Source organism: Sceloporus occidentalis, unplaced genomic scaffold (assembly GCF_023333645.1).
Source record: "Sceloporus occidentalis isolate IW3139 unplaced genomic scaffold, rSceOcc1.0.p SCAF_5, whole genome shotgun sequence".
Taxonomy (NCBI): Eukaryota; Metazoa; Chordata; class Lepidosauria; order Squamata; family Phrynosomatidae; genus Sceloporus; species Sceloporus occidentalis.
In genome coordinates, this window is record NW_028316985.1 from 45,542,724 (window position 1) to 45,560,765 (window position 18,042).

Here is an 18,042-nt window from a genome sequence, read left to right on the forward strand (position 1 = left end):
TTCCCCTGAAGTTGAGAGTGTGTGACTTGCCCAAGTTCTCCAGTGAGCTTCATGGCCAAGTGGGGATTCAAACCTGGCCTTCCAGACTCTTAGGCCCTGTAGAGATTGGCTTGAAAGGCTGGCTGGGGGCGGAGTCAGGGTGTAGTGTCTACACGATGTATGGCCCAGCTCTGCCCCCACGGCAGTGTGACACTGCACGCCTCACCGCATAGGGTGTGGCATCATGGTGCTCCTCTGGCACTGCATCTGCATGACACAGCACTGAAGGAGCTCCGTAAAGCTGTGATGCCACGGCTATGGTGCCCTTTCCAGTGTGCACGAAGGAGCCTTTTTTGTAGCTCCTTTTTGTGCCATGGAAAGGTCAGATCGGGGTTGCGGCATGCGGTAGCCGCAGCCCCGATCTGGTTGTGAAAGTGGCGGATGGAAGCTGCCCCTTTGGGGCTGGGTGCACAGCCCCTTAGTCCAGCACTCAAACTACTACACCATGCTGACTCTCTATCCTATACTATAGTGGAACTCAAATTTGAATATCTGCAAAATTCTCCCACATTTTGTCATAAGACTCTTGGCTATGCAGTTCTGATAACTTTTCAACATCACCAGCCTCATTCTCAGTATTTCTCTCCCCATTATCTGCTGTTTGCAATATGTTCCCTGATGAATAGATCTGGAGATCACAAAAGTTTTGTGGCCTTGCAGTTGATCTAACAAAGATATTATCTTGAACTTGAATTATGGAATTAATATTGGCTAGATTTGCTTTTGCAAGATTTAGATTGGTCACTGGTGTACAGAACCATTACTAGTGCTTGAAGAAATATTGTAGCAGATAGTGTAGCAGAATGGACACATACTGTTTTCAGTTCTACATTTGATTCTCTCACTGCCCATATATCAGGGAAGTGCCTATTTATAAAATCTCTCAGTGGCCATCCCTTCTACATTTGGTCTGTCCCTGGTTTCATTGTTGTAATTGTCTTGTTTCAACAGAATGAGATCCATCCCTTTCTTTGCTTATTTTGTTCCTGAATGTGTGCATTTTGGTGTGCATGTTTTACATTAAATTGCTTGAACACATCATCTATTATTGATTTATCATTCATTCATTAATTCATTAATTCACTCATTCTATATATCATGCCTTTCTTCTGAAGGTACAATTCAAGGATTATCACAATAATCTATACTTTAATTTCAAATGTCTATCTGTCTATTTGTTTTGCTAAACAAATCCACATGCTTTATTCCTGAGTCACCAAATTTAGGGGCATTATGTAAAGAGGTCAAAGCAAAGGATTTAGTAAGATTTTTGATACAAGGCTTTCAAATCCTTTGGAGATATCCTGAACAAAGTTAATATTTCTGTAGGTTTTGTTCTAGAAGGAACCAATTTTGGCTAGAATTCATATTAACATATTCTGTAAAATTGTCAGTTTCTTTTTTAATAAACTTTGGCCAGTAACAATGCCTATTATCTCTGGCCTTGGCTGCATGGGTTAGTTTCCCCCTTGTTCTGGTATTGTTCTGTTTGGATTACAAATCCAATCCTTGGTTCTGGTGTGGGACATCAGGATGACTTCCAGCATGTTCCATACCAGAATTGGGCCATAAGCTGGTTAAAATGTATTTTAAAAGCTTACCTTCCATTCGCATGCCCCAGTGGCTGTGTGTACAGGCTTTCTGCTGGTCTGCCTGACAAGTTCATTGTGACCACTGGGTGCCTTGTTCATTGTGATGTTCATTGTGATCACTGGGTGCCTTGTTTTGACCTCAGAAATGTAGTGGTGGTGGACATGCCAAGAGGCCCAGAAGGACTGTGACTGTGATACAGGGATGGAGGCTAAAGTAACATTAGGAAAACAGGGCCAGGATACTCTGGGCTGCCCCTAGAATAACCTGTGTCGATTAGGCCTAAGACAGAGTTCTGAGTTAGATGAATCACTTGCCTTATGACTCTTTTAATTTTTATTACTTCTTTAGTAATTGTCTAAAACTTAGATGCTCCACTGGAGGAGGTGGTGAATATAGATAACACTCAACTTGTTTTTAAGTATACTTGTTCTTTCATATGTAATATCTCTTTCCCCCCTTTTCTATTCAGGACTGACTCAAGTTCCCAAAGATCTTCCACCAGACACTACTCTACTGGACCTGCAAAACAATAAAATCACTGAAATAAAGGATGGAGATTTCAAGAATTTGAAAGATCTTCATGTAAGTGAAATATATGCTTGAAAGGGAATTCTTTTTCTCAGTCTCTTTCTTTGTCCCATCCAAATGAAGAAATGTGCTGTATGAAAGAGATAAGGAGTTCTGTCAAGAAATGGAAAGGAGGGAGTGTTAGAGTAGAATAAATGGTCTGGAGTGGGGGGGGGGGGGGAAGAAAAACAAAACTTGTTTAGACTTGTCTTGCTAACTTTAAAAAAAAATACCAAGAACCCACAAACATCTTTATGTGCATTATGTTTCCCAAGAGAGCTTTGACAGTACAGACCCTGAACAGGCCCCATTGAATTAATAGGATCTTCCTACCTGCGGGTATACCATTCAAAATTGATTCAAAGTGTCTCCCCTAGTTAGGACTAATAAACTGAATTAACATCTATTTTGTCTGGGTGGCATAAATATCAGTACTTCTGCCCCCCGATTTAACTTGGATAAGAGATTGTAGTTTATGGGAAACTAGAATTCTTTATAGTGAATGTCTGCTACATTTCACTGTACCATCTCAGGAATTGCTTTCATAAACACCTTTTATTTTAGGATAAGTATAAAGTAGCCCGAGAGGGAGTTGTCCACTTGGGGAAAGTGCTACCCACTGTGAAAAGGATTTATAAAAGCTCTGTGATAATTTGCACTGCTTTTAAGATGCTAGTTTGTACATATTTTAACAAAACAGTTAATCAGTTATACTATACACTATGTTTATCTTGCCTAGGGTGTTTATTACTGAGCATCATGGTGGAACTCTCTGCATATCTTTCATCCTTTACATCTGAATGGGACTTGTTCCTACCTGAGGTGTTATTTCCTGCTCTGTGGGAAACTTGTCCCTAATAATTATTTCAAAAGCTTCAGGGGTTTGTTTGAAAGACAGAAGTGAAACCTATTTTTTATGAAGACTGTGAGATAAAGAAAACTGATAATTCTTTAGAAATGCTCAAAAGGCAGTTGGATGGATGGATGGATGGATAGTGGTTGTTGACATAAAAGAGGAAGTCAGAACATATATTTTGACTACCCAGATGAAAAACAGCATCAGTACATCTCACATCTAGCAGATCCTGTCTCCTTGGACTTCCCCAACTGAAAATGGCAATACTATATATTATTGGTCCCACAGGAAACAGTGATATCACACCAGCCTGTATCACAACAACTTCAATATGATATAGTAGTAATATTACTTTGTGTATGATGTAAACATCTTGGCAAGTGTATTTTGCAAATTTGGTTGGCCTAGGTATCTCAAATACATTCACATGGATGCCTGTATACATGGACATGGATGCCTACCTGAATTTGCTGTAGAAAACACTGGTATGGCTTGCAGTATTTACACCAAGTGATGCTTGATAAAAGCCAGCATGGTGTAGTGGTTTAAGTGTTGGACTATGACTCTGGAGACCTCAATTGACCATGAAACCCACTGGTTGACTTTGGGCAAGTCTCATGCTCTCAGCCTCAAAGGAAAGCAATGGCAAACCTCCTCTGAACAAATCTTGCTAAGAAAACCCCATGATAGGTTGTTCTTAGGTTAGCCATAAGTTCCAAGTGACTTGAAGGCACACAACATCAATGCTGGCCTAAGTATCATAATTAACATACTTCCAAAAGAAAAATGCTATAGATGTGGAAAAAATTAAGGATATCATTCTTTGCTAGTTTTATTCTCAGAGGAAGCAATGGGTAAGTTTAGCAATTTTCTTTCTACTGAGGAAAAAGGCTGCACAGACCAGTGATATATGCTGGCCTCAGGGCAGAGTGGGGGCGTGCCATCCACACGACACATGACCTGATGCTTTTCTAACACTGTCGTCAGGCCATGCACCTGTCCACATGGTGGGCGGAGTCACAGTGCTCCTTTGGTGCTGTCTCCAGATGACGCATCATCAAAAGGAGCGCCAGAAGGATCCCTTTCTGCAGCACAAAAAGGAGTCGCTTTTTGTGACTCCTTTTTGCACCATAGAAATGCCAGATGGGGGCTGCGGCACATAGCTGCCATGGCTCCAATCCAGTGCTGAAAGGGGCAGTCTGTTCAGTCACAAAGTCTTCAAAAACTGTGTGGTTTTCAGAGACTATCAGGATTTACACAACACACAACATACAATGTGTTGTGCATAAAACATCATTTTCTGCACAGGAAACAATCTTTCTTTAATATAAATGTTATTTTCTGCACAAAAAATACTCTGTCTTATGCAGAAAATGATGGGGGGGTTTGCAAAAATAAAGTGTGTAAATTTTGTGATGAATAAGTTTTGAACTGTCACGATTCTCATCAGTCAATTTTTCTTCTTGTCAAGGTTTCTTGATATTTAAGAAAAACATTTTCCAATTTAATATTTTTACATTCCTAGATATAATACATCCATTGATGTACAGTATTTTAAGAATGAACGTCTGTGTATTCCCATTTCGAAGGGACTTCGAAGAAAGTCACAATTATCTACAGTTAGGTTATTTGGTACATAAGGATGAAAAATGAATGAAACTTAATTGTTTCAGACTGCTCCCACAGTACAGCAATAAAGCAGTTTGACACCACTTTAACTTTCATAGCTCAATGCTATGGAATTCTATGATTTATAGTTATGTGAGATATTTAGTCTTCATTGTCAGAGAGCTCTGGTGCCCCACCAAACTACAAATACCAATATTCCATAGCATTCAGCCATGGAAGTTAAAGTAGTGGCAAACTGATTTATTTGCGCAGTGTGGCAGCAGCCTCAGTTAATTTTAGCTAGCTGTTTGGTTTCTATGTAGCTATAGATTACTACATAAAGAAAGTTCTTTAATATTCTTTCCTAATAGGACTGTCTACATAGGTCTATGAGAAGTCCTGTGCCTATTAGGTTATAATTTTCACAGAAGTAGTATTCCTAATAATGTATACTTGTGTTTTCTAGGAAAAGTAGATATTCCATGTCCAGTAACACCCATGGCCACGTTACATTTTGCATTCTGAACAGAAAGATATGGCTGCCATTGTTGTGTGTCTTACAGTAATGTCTGGGTAATGGCACCCCAAGGTAACCTTATCACAGGGTTTTCTTTGTATGATTCTTCAGAGTGGGTTTGCCATTGCTTTCCTCTCAGGCTAAAAGAAGAATGTGATTTGCCCAGTCACCCATTGGGTTTCATGTCTGAATGGGGATTCTATGCCTGATCTCCAGTGTCATAGCCTGACACTCAAACCACTATACCACACTAACTCTCATTTCATGTCTATGAGTATCCATGTCCACTTTGCAGGTTACATTTGGAAGAGAAAGAGATACCATCCTGTAATGAATAGGTCAGTTTCTGATTTGTTCTACAGCCAGTCTTAATTGTTACTTGGTTTTCTTCTCTGACATTCAAAACAAAGGAGAGAACCAAAGTCCCTGTCTCTTTGTTCACCTCTCCTTCCTTCATTGTTTCTCTACAGTGAGACCATAGAATGATAGCTATGATTTCTCTTTGTAGGAAAACAAACAGTATTGTCTGCTATTTGGCACAGCTGCTAGGGAGCAACATGGGGTAATGGCAAATATGTTAATGGGCACAGCTGCTGGGGAGCTACACGGGGTAATGGCAAATATGTTAATGGAAACTGTTATTTCTATCTATCTTCCTCTTTTGGAACTGGTGGAAGAATAGGAATGGCAAGAATATTAAGAAATATCCAGAAAGTTAAAGAAAATGGGTCTCAAGTGTCTGGAAATCTTGATAAGAATTATGGATGGTCAAGAATGTTTTGGACTTGTGCAGAAAATAAATTACCTACTGAAAAAAAATGATGTTTTCTTCACGGAACACAACATTTCTGCACAAAAAAGAAGTTCCTACAAACACACAAATCATTTTTGGTACAGAAAATATTACTGATTGGTGGGGGGCGGGATCAAAAGACTTGTTTTCTGAACAGAAATACAGCAAATGACATCTCCATGCCGAAAGTACAGTGGTTTGTACAGGAGAATGTTTTTCTGTGCTGAAACTCAGAAAATGCATTTGGAAGTGGACTTAAATCTATGAAAGCGCATGCTGCCAACTTCTTTCTTTTAGACCACCCCTTTGGAGAGGCATCCTGTCAACCGTTTCCTCATTGATTTGGAGCCATGGCAACCACACACCATTGCCCTGATCTGGTGCTTTGCCAGCGCTAAAAAAACCCAGCAAAATGCTGCTCCTTTTAGTTCCAGCAAAAAGGTGCCCTTGCTGCCACAGTGGGCTTTTCAATGCCCCTTTAGCACAGCATGTCTAAAAACTTAGCCAAAGGAGTGCCGTGATTCCCCCCACTGTGTGGTCGGGTGTGCAGAGTAATGCTGGCATTGGTCCATGCAGCAATCGGAGGCCACTCCTACATTCTGCCCCAAGGCTGGTGTTAAACACTGGTCTGTTTAGCCCCTTAGTCTCAAAGATGCTACAAGAGCTCTCTCTACATACTGATTCTACAGACTAACATAACTATATCTTTGTCTTCTTCCACTACTATATGTACATGTGAAGGAAGACAGAAAGGGGAATGAACCATTGATCTTCCTCCCCTGTAGATAGTAGCACATCACAGATGAGGGAAGGAAGAGGGAAGGCTGAATGCTCACAGAGGTCTAATCCTGTGATGCTTACATAAAGGTCAGACAGCTGCACGAGGATGGATTGTAGGTTTGGTAAATTGAGCACCTGTCTGACAAATGATGACCTCTGATACTGGTATTCATGCAGCTCTTCTGTTGTTGGAAAGTTTATGCTGGCAGGAAGTTGCAGTATCCCTGCAACACCAAAACCATGTTAATATGGGCCAGCTGGCAATAGCCATTTGTATTGCCATTCCAGATATAATGAAAAAATATGTGTATGGGAGGGCTTAGTGTCAGAAAATGGGGAGGATGGAATACTAGAGTCCATTAACCTCTTTGTTGGCATGGACTGGAAGTAGTTTTAAATATTTAGGGTGCTCAAGTGATCAGCGTCTTTGGCAATGGCCCGTTCCGCACGGGCCAAAAGTATGTGTGCGGCACGTACTAGGGTTAGAAAGCGTCATCCTTTCTGGATGCCCCCAACCTTGGTATGTGCCGAGCACATTCCACATGGATGCCGCCATCTTGACATAGCGGACGCGTAGTAATGATGCCGCAAGTGCGTCATTGGCACCTTGCGGCATCATTACCGTGCCGCAAAAAGAAGCCACTTTTTGCGGCTTCTTTTTGCTGCGCAGAGGAGTCACGCGGTTTGGCCACTGAGGCTCCTCTGCGCAGCAAATGAGGACGCTTTACAGACCGCCCTTTTGCATCTATGGAAGGACATGAATGAAAAGTCTGTTTGAACATTAAGATAAGTGTATGGGTGACCTGCCAGTTACATATGCAGCATGGGATTGGCTTGCTGACTAACCTAGTTTCTAACCTATCTTATAAAGAATGCTATAAATTTTTGATTGCGTGGGAATAACATAGGAAACTAACGAGGTAAACCATCGATTGGCAGCCTTGGCTTGTGCTTGAGTGTGAAGGAGACATAAACCAGTATCATCAGTGTTCAGAGATTGATATTACAACACGCTGGCCTAGCAATGTCAGTTTTTTTGCAGCTTTGTATCTAAAGAATGGAAAAATGCACTCACGCCTTCTAAAGGAAAAATGAATGTTTGGGAGGAGAGGTTTCTTGTTAGTGCTGGTGAACTGTGAGTGAACCCTGCTTCTCACAAATCTGGCCACTGCTGGCTAGAATACAAAATTGAAACCATACACATCCATTGTATGCACAGTGGAACCATCTGCAAAACATCCCTCCTGTTTTACTGATGATGAGCAGGAAATCAAATGCACAGGGGAGAAAACACACAACACATAAACTGTTCAAAATGATCTTTTCTCCCTTTTTCTTTGCTGTCATGTTTCCTTCCATGCTTTCCCTCCCTGCAGCTGTTTATATATTTTCTGAACTTCGTCAATGTTCAGTTTTTACTCCTGCTAGTTTTAAAGATAGTTGGCATTAGTTTAATTATGAAAAGATTTAGAATGGGTGGAAATCAAAACATAGAGAGATGAGCCATCTGTTTTCCCTCCATTCTTGCAAGCAAGATGATGCATTCAGTGACCAAAAATGCTCTACAGCTGTGCTCTTCTGGCTGAAATAATAAATAAGGGAATTTTAACCCTGAAAAAGTATTGCTGTCCAAACATCTTGAGGCACATTTCAAACAGAAATGTATTTAATCATAATATTTGATCAGTAGAGGGAGACAGGGAGAAAGAAGGAAAATAGTAAGCTCTCTTGACCGCTGGTACAGTTAGGTGGCCAGAGGCTAGAGATTTGGCCAATAGATCTGAATCCAAGTCCTGGTCAGCCTTGCACCATCTAAATTTAGTCTCCAGTTTTCCATGGAGATTGCCATGTTACTTGGGGCTTCTACTCTATGGCCTGTTACAGACTGCCAAAATAAAGTGGCTTCGGGTCTCTTTGGAGGTATGCTATTTAAATTATGCATGGGTCCTAAGAGTCCGGAGGTCGCGCCAAAGCCACACTCCATTCCTAAGCACTGGAGTGCAGCTTTGGTGCAGTTTCCGGATTCTTAGGACCCATGCATCATTTAAATAGCATACCTCCAAAGAGTCCCGAAGCAGCTTTATTTTGGCAGTCTGTAAAAGGCTAAGTCAACAAAGGAGTTCACTTAATGCTTATACCTCTTTGTCTGTAAAATGGATAAAGATAATTTATTCAGTATCTCTTCAATATAACCTTGCATCCACCCCAGTACCTTAAACTGAATCTTTAGCCTTCCAGCCTCAATTCTGAAATTTCAATCCAACAACAGAGAATATCAGGTGTCCAGGACAATTTTTAGATTTTACTGTTTCTCCCTCTCACTTCAAATTTTGTAATGATAATTTTGAGTAAGAGTTCTAAGAATTCAGACTCTTAATTTCCTAATCAATTTTTTAATGTTTCTATAAATATATTACTCTATTTTGATTGTTAATGTCTTTTTCATTCACCATCCTGTTTTGTGTGACATAAATGCAATGTATATGCTACAGTGGGCCCTTTGTATCAACTGGGATTTTGTTCCAGGGCCCCTGTGGATACCAAAATCTTTGGCTGCTCAAGTCCCAACGCAGTGGCACAGTAAAATGGTGTCCTATATATAAAATGGCAAAATCAAGGTTTGCTTTTTGGATTTTTCTTTTAAAAAATTTCAAGCCGTGGATTATTGCATCCCTGAATGCAGTATCCATGGGTATGGGGGGCTGACTATATGTTATGTTAGTTATAATTATGAAACCTTGACACCAACATTGCATGTGCTGGGGTGGAAGCAGGGAGAGAGATGGAGGTGGGGGAAAGAAATGGAATGATTAATTCCTGTGTTAAATTAATTAGCTGGGTATCTCTCCTAGTGCAGAATTGGACAGTTGCTATATGATAAAGCCTCTTTTAAAATCTGCCTTTGATATTTATGTGTTATTTTCCCACGATCTCTTCCTGTATCAGTGATGTTGCTTCCCTACTTCACAGTGGTACCCTATGGAGTGGGGGATGCCTCACCCCACAATGGTGGATAAAATGACTCATTCTGCTTGATAAATGACCACTGCTGTAAACTACTACTAGCCACAACTTTTCTCCTTCCTTCAACTGCCAGAAGAGAACAGGATGGACCATTAAAATTACTCTGAAGCAACCCACATCTAATTACAGATTCCAAGTGTTATGCATGATTTTTAAATGTTCCCTTTTGTCTTCTCATCACAAGTTCTGTAGTTGATGGAGGTACACAGGTTGATGCTGGAATATGTGTGTAAACACCAGCCCATCCCTGCACCAATTTGGGGACTAACTCGGGTGAACATTGTGGCCAGAATAGCATGGACTGAGGCCATTTTATCCCGGTCCATCTGCTCAGCCCCCAAGTGTCAAAAAACCCTGATGAGAAGTCTCCTGGACTGATAAGAATCTTCACAGCTCAGGTCTTACTGTATGCAAAATTTTCGTGAGGTTGTTTTGTCACACATTCATATGACATTGACACAAAATTCAAATTTTACTGTTTTCTGTTTTACAGGCATTGATCCTTGTTAACAACAAAATCAGCAAAATAAGCCCTGGTGCTTTTGCTCCACTCAAGAAACTGGAGAGGCTTTACCTTTCCAAAAACAACTTGAAGGAACTTCCAGAAAACATGCCCAAAAGTTTGCAGGAGCTGCGGGCACATGAAAATGAAATCACCAAACTAAGGAAAGCTGTCTTCAGTGGACTAAATAATGTGATTGTTGTAGGTATGTGTCACTGAGTACACAGAAATTACATAAAAGACAATAGTAGATTCAAATTCTCAGTATAATTTGACAAAGTCCAGATGATGGAAGAACATCTTAACTGGACAGCTGATGTAAACACTCCCAAGGGATAGTGCAAGGATGTGTGGCTCAATGTAAATATGAGAGGAAATGTAATTGCATGTGTCATGGTTCATGCAGAGGTCAGTAAAGTACTAAAGTACACATACATGGAAACTGATGGCATTTTATATGGTCAACTATACCCATATCTGATAGTATGACCTTTTTTTTCCTCTTAGCAGTTGTTGATGATTGTAGGGTGAGAGAAATGAGAACATATTTAAAGCAAGAAATGGAATAAATAAATTTTAAGTCCACGGTATTCACGTCTCAATAGAAACTTTAGCTTCACTTTTTAAAAATGAAAAAGAAAACATATAATGAAACCAAGAATAAAAGTAAGCAAAAGAAACCTCCAAAAGATTTATATTGACTAAATATTTCTGATTCTTAACAATTATTTGTAATAAATAATCTACACCGAGATACCACAACAAGAATTGTTCTTGTTATAAAATTGTAAATCTTTGCAAAGCATAGCCCAAGGAAAACAATATAATTAGACAGATTTTGGTACAGGAGAGATACAAGTCTGTTGTTAAAAATTACTGACTATACAACTCATGCTTCTTTTTATTTATTTTTTATTTTTAGAACTAGGTACCAACCCATTAAAAAGTGCAGGTATAGAAAATGGAGCCTTTCAGGGGATGAAGAGACTCTCCTACATTCGTATTTCAGATACTAATATAACTAATATGCCCAAAGGTAAGGACACTGTTTTTGATACTTTCACCAATTTTGTTGTCATTTCCCCAAACATATGTACATAACAGGACTCAAGAGCACACAAGATCTTGAAACTTTATTTGTTTATTTATTTGTACTAGGACTTCTTGAATCCACTCTGGTTAGAGTATTTTCGGATCTATCATTCAAAAAAGAATTTTAAAACTTTTTCAAGCTCTGTTTTTCACCATTACTTTCATCCACATATACAGCAATTGTTATCACTCACTTCTCTGGAGCAAAAGGAGCTGCATAGGAGTTACTGTACAGTTAACCTTGTCCCCTTGCCCCCAAAATGGGTTGACCTAACTTGAAATGGAGGATTAAATGCAATGTGCCTTTGTGCATATTGCATTTTCCAAGAGGCTTTGCAGTATGCATGCCCTTAGTCCATATATACTTCAACCATCACAATTGCATACATTTTGCCACTAAATAAGAACTTGAATGTTATATGTTGTTTTCTATACAATGTTGAAATTAATAAAGGGAGATAACTTTTTGGTAAATGTTTTTTTATTAATTTAACTTTAAATGCCACTTTACTCCTGGAGTGAGATCTAAGATGGCTCACAAAAAGAATTAATTAAAACCTAAAAATAAAATAATTTTTAAAAATATTTTTTAAAAATAAAATAAAATAAATTGTTTGCGTCTTTTCAGAAATCATTTACAAAAATATTCCCACTGCAGGAATGACAGTTCATGAGCTAGGGGACAGGTAGAAGATTCCAAATTCATTCCCCAGCATTTCCTAATTGTCAAAAGTAGGGATTGGTATTGAGACATCAGGATACAATATATTCTTAAAGGATAAGTCTAGCAGAAACTGGCAACGTACCATGATGGGTATATGCTACTGCCAGGATGCTGGGAACTCAACTGAGATTCAAATATTGGGTGATGTTACTACATTTGTCCATTTTATGGATTTCTCACAAGCATCTTGTTGGTTTCCATGAGGAACATGATGCTGAGCGAAATAATCCTTTCATCTGATCTAATTTTCTGAATTTTACCTGGGTTCTTATGAAATTTATGAATGGCTACCAGATGGATGCAATGACATATGCAGACTCGGCATAAGGCAGGACAGGTATAAGACCATTTGACTCGGTTTAAGGCAGTTTCACACATATGTTGCCTAAATTATACCTTACTTGTTTTTCAGGAGTACAGGAATGACCCAAAAACTGAACAATTAGAGGACATAATCTCATCCTTCCAAATACACAGCTTCATTTATAACTGCTTCATACAGAACTAACAGTATCTAAGCGGTTTACAACTAATTGCCCCCAACAATCTAGGTATTCATTTTAGCCACCTCGGAAGGATGCAAGCCTGAGTCAAGCTTAAGCCCTTTCACTGGTATTGAACTCGCAACCTTGTGGTTTTGAGTGAGTGGCTGCAGTACAGGCATTTAACCACTGCGCCACCAGGGCTCCGAATGTACTATCCCTCTATGTTTTTAGTAGAAAATGACCACTTGGTTTTATCTGAAATGCTTTTCACATGACTGTGTTTTGATAAGAATAAAGAGGGAAGGTTAAAATATGTTTTGTACCCAGGTAAATGCTATTTCCCATGCAAAAAGCCAATTTTTATACAGAATAAGTCCTGAACTGTGTAGATCTTCAACAGTCTACAAATCTTTCACATCAAGATTTATTCCCATCAGTTCAGGATTCTTCTCATCAGGGTTTTTCAATGCTCAAGAAACACTTTTAACACCATTTTTCAAATATTGTGAAATATTTCCATCTACTTTTCATTGTACTAAAAATTACAGATAACATGAGGCAACTTTTATTGCAGGTCTGCCTTCATCTCTGACAGAACTTCATCTTGATGGCAACAAAATAAACAAAGTGGATGCAGATAGTCTAAATGGACTCCCCAATTTGGCTAAGTAATTGTGCTTTTACACAAATTCCCAGTATTGTATACAGTTGGTAGCCAACAACATCCTCTGTAGGCACAGCTTATCCTATAATGAATTTCAGGATCTTTGAGTCAATTTCAGAGTTAATTTGGTGGGGAAATGCTGAAAACTAACAGTACCTACCATCCTGAAGAAAGCAGAAAACAAATTAACTACTTTTCTAGCTTTATAAGCTGTATGTTTTCATTGCCAAGTAAAATATATTAAATTAAGAAAGAACATCTTTTTACAGTGGGTCCTTGATATCCACTGCGGTGTAGTTCCAGGACTACGTGTGGATACCAAAATCTGTGGATGCTCAAGTCCCATAAAATACAGTGATGTAGAAAAATGGTGTCCCTTACATAAAATGGCATAATCAAGGTTTCCTTTTGGAATTTATATATCTTTTACATATTTTCAAGCTGTGGATGCTTGAATCCATGGGTATGGAGGGCTGACTGTATTTAGGTTTTTCTGCAATTGCTCAGTAAGGACTAGGTTGAGACTCGATATATATTTATTAGAGTTGTATAAATGCACAGGAAAGAAATGAGGCACACACATTTCATTGCTCCTACTGAGTTTTTCTAGTTTCACAAATACTGGAAAGCAACCTCCTCCCCGTCTTATATTAGTATTCTGGTTGAATAGGTCCCTCTAGCTGCAGTACAAAGTACAGATATTAAAATCTTACCCGATACTACTGTCTAATTTTAAATATAATATGGTACTAGAACAAATCATTTAAACAGTAACAGCCAAAAGCAATTAAAAGTAAAACAAATCATTATTATATAATGGTGTAAATAGGATCTGTATGGAGAAAGCTATTTAACTATATGTTGGCTCAATTTTGGGGACCAATCTTGAGTGATGTAAGTATAGTGTAGCCAATAGAGTGAGAATAGATGATAGATGGATTCAAATTCACACAGTTTAATTGGGTGCTACTGGTATTACATAAATCTGACAGGTTCAGATTCTTACATTACCTAGTCACTAATCTGATGGCTTGGCTACAGAATTACTGATAACATATAATGTGAAATTGTTTTTATATAATAAGATTATGTAAATGCAGTGCAAAGCTTAGAAAATGTACCTTTGGGGACATAATCCCTCAAACAACATACAATAGAAGGACTGTCATGGAACTGTGAATAAAATACACAGTTACATCATGTGACACTGCTAAAGAATACATAGAATGACTCGAAGAAAAATTAGAGTAGAATCAGATTAAATTAGAAGTTGTTCAAACTGAATTTACCAATAGAAAAGCAAACTATTCTCTGAGGGAAAAGTTATATCACTGCAGCTAATAAAATTATTTTTCTCCTTGTAGGCTCGGCCTCAGCTTCAATAACATTGGTAATGTGGATAATGGGTCTTTAGCCAATGTGCCACATTTGCGAGAACTCCATTTAAACAACAATGAACTTTCTAAAGTACCTCCTGGACTGGGAGAGCACAAATACATACAGGTAAAGTATGCCACAGGGACATAGATGTAAAATAAATTAGGCATGTTTAAGCCTCAGACAATATAAACTATTGGTAATGGTAATTATACCTATCTATCAATTGAGGAAAAACTAAGAGGCACTAAATTGTGGATTCCCCCCCCCCTCCGTGCACTGTATCTTCTTGTTGTTTTCCCTTAAATCCCTTTTTTATGGTAACCATAACACCAACCTATCATGAGTGGGGTGTTCGTTTGTTTGTTTCAGCCAGTTTTCTTCTGAGGAGGTTTGCCATTCCCTTCCTCTGAGCCTGAGAGAGTGTGACTTGTCCAAGGTCACCCTGTGGGTTTCCATGGCAGAGTGAGGATTCCTATCCAATTCCTAGTCCAGCACAGAAATCGCTACAGCATACTGGCTCAACTGTATCTGTATAAATTCCATAGCTTTGATTTGTATTCATGTTGAATAAATTCTCTTTTCATTATGCTACATAATTGTACTTTGAGGGATAAAAAATTGCCTATTAAGGGAGAGGAAAAAAATGGAAAGTAAGTTTTCATAGTGGAAGAATGAAAGGACACAAAGTGCCACATGCTGCGTAATGATAAAAAACTTTTATTTCGTAAAAGCCCAACATGTTTCAGCCTTATCATCCATTGGCCTTCACATTGGGGCTTTAAGAAATAAAGGTTTTTGACCATGGCACAACATGTGGGACTTCATCTCCTTTCATTCTTCCACTATTAAAGGGGAGGAAAAGGATAGAAGGGGCAAAAGCTGAACACTTAGTATGTACAGTTGGCCCTTTCCATCCACGGGCTTTCCATCCACAGATTGGAGCATGCATAGATGGTCCTGCCCCATTCTCCTCAATGAGACTATGAAGATTTTCACATGACATCGTTATATCATTCCTTTATCGTCCCAAAGTGTAGTGGAATCGTCATAACAGATAGATGATTTCAAAAGATTTTCACATGAGGCTGTTAGTATTCTTAAAACGATATATCAGAATTCAGCAATTCAACTGTTTTGAAATTGTTTTGTAATCATTTATTGTCATGTGAAAATCTTCATTAATGCTTTTCTGGGGAATGGGGTTAGAAGTGTGTTAGGGTAGGTCTGCTGGAGGGCTAATTCAGCCCACTACCCTTCCATTTTAGTGGGTGTGAAGTTTGGATTGTTCATCTGGTACATCTATTTGCCACATAACTACAAATCCCCTTGTCTATTACAGCAAAATAGCTTGATTGTTTCATTTCTGCTATATTTGTAAATTTCAGGTGGTCTACTTGCACAACAACAAAATTGCTGCTGTTGGCCCTAATGATTTTTGTCCTCCTGGATACAACACCAAGAAAGCTTCTTATTCGGGAGTGAGTCTGTTCAGTAACCCTGTGCAATATTGGGAAATTCAGCCATCCTCTTTCCGATGTATCTATGAACGATCTGTAATACAGCTTGGAAATTACAAATAGATGAACAAATAGATTTCTGCTACAAAAACATGTTGCCTGTTAAAATTATTCCATTAAAGACCAATACTGGAGACTTAACTGCAGAGTGGATATTATTATGTATGTAAACAGCCTAAAAAATCATTCCAAGACTTATTGCAGCATTTAATTTGTTTCTATTTTATTGCCAGCATATGGTATATTTCTGTGGTATCTCGCAATTAGCTGAGCTAAATAGGTTTCAATATTCCACTATACATGAGATTTGGGGTAAATATTCGTCAAGCTTTTCATAATCAGAAATTATATAGATGGTGTTCTTTACAGCAGCACAAAGAAATTACTTGGAGGGGATCAGATGAAAAAATTAATGTATGTATACTTTTATTATTTTTAAGGAAAATAATCAATTGAAGCCTTAAGCCCTATTGATCTATTACCTGTTCCATGTTTAATGCCATGTATGCAAGAATCTGTCTTATGTTTAGCATAAGCAATATAAAAATGTTGCTTTTGTTAGTATTTTGGTTCAAATATTATCTTCTTTTATAAATCCTTTTAATTCATCCTAGACAATTCTGTGAAAGATTTAGGTTAATATTACATTATTATCATATCCCTGGATATTGTCTTTTCTGAATTACAACGGATAATTGCTGGAGAAGCAATTTCTCTATCCCTGGTCACCTGATAATATAGAGAGATACACAAGTTATTAGTTTATCTATGTTTAGAATTACATCTGGGAAGAAGAGAACATCAGCTGGCTAGAAATAGCAAATCATATTTGGAAGTCTTCTTCCTTTAAAAAGCCATGTTGAAAGTAAATCTTCCATATGCATCTCTATAACTGGCTTTAGTGGCAAGCATATTAACAGAAGGCTGTACATTTTGGGGATCAATGTCTTCAAATTTAACAATATATTTTCCACATGTCACATTTAAAAAAAAGTTTGGATACCTCTTAATTGTCCAAAAATACAGTATTTTCAATGTATGTATGTTTTTATATTAAACAGTACTGGCAAACTCCAGTATCTTGGTGTATGTTTTATATGCTGTGCCATCTGTAACAATGCCACCATAGTTCTAGAAACCTAACACACATTGAACTAGATTTGCACTAGGTTAATTAGTTTTTCACTCCTCTAGTACCAGTGGTGTAAATTATTTCTACCGTAGCTTGGATACAACCTGTTATCTATAGCACATTCCATGAGGCAATAATTTTTTAAAATATAAAATCTCATGAAAAGGAAACAATATGCTTAACAATCATGTTAATAGAATATAAGAACATAATTGGTGAAGAACAACATTTATTTTCATGTGGAACATTATAAGCTTTAGGTTATTTGATTTTTATCACATAAATTACAGCCTGGTCACATGGAAACCTTCACATTTTTGTAAATCATTTTCTTTATCTTCAACTCAGACCATCAATGAACATCTCAGTATTATATACCATGAGCTGATGATGTATGTAAATTAAAGGATGTGACATTATATCATTTCACTCGTGATCCACCTGTAAAATCATGAGAATCTAAAGAGAAAGCTGAACATATTCACAATGAATATTATATCATTTAAGAAAAAGCTAAATCCAGTACTAATACTGTTCTTCCAAACCCTATCAAATTAATTGAAAGAATCAATTAAAAAGAGATAGATTATACAGGAGTCCAGACTCTATATTTTGGACAGAGATTACCAATGAGACTTGAGACAACAAGGGACAACAATCTCCTGTTTCTTTGTATTTGGGTAGGTTTTTTTAAGAAAAAAAAATCTGTGGAGGCATTTGGATCTGTCCTAAAGTAATGAGTAAATTGGAAGGAATAAACCTCTCCTTT

General features: G+C 38.0%; 1 protein-coding gene across 1 annotated transcript in view; it reads left to right on the forward strand.

The window, feature by feature from the left end:
• Positions 1–17,212, forward strand: part of LOC149312111 (decorin-like) — a 44,981-nt gene extending 27,769 nt beyond the window's left edge. Inside the window, exons 3-8 of the mRNA XM_089523980.1 lie at positions 2,102–2,214; positions 10,271–10,484; positions 11,202–11,315; positions 13,155–13,248; positions 14,609–14,747; positions 16,010–17,212. Of these exons, the coding sequence (XP_089380106.1) occupies positions 2,102–2,214; positions 10,271–10,484; positions 11,202–11,315; positions 13,155–13,248; positions 14,609–14,747; positions 16,010–16,204 (869 nt within the window). The 3' untranslated portion in view covers positions 16,205–17,212. The remainder of the gene's footprint in view (positions 1–2,101; positions 2,215–10,270; positions 10,485–11,201; positions 11,316–13,154; positions 13,249–14,608; positions 14,748–16,009) is intronic.
• Positions 17,213–18,042: the final 830 nt, after the last annotated feature.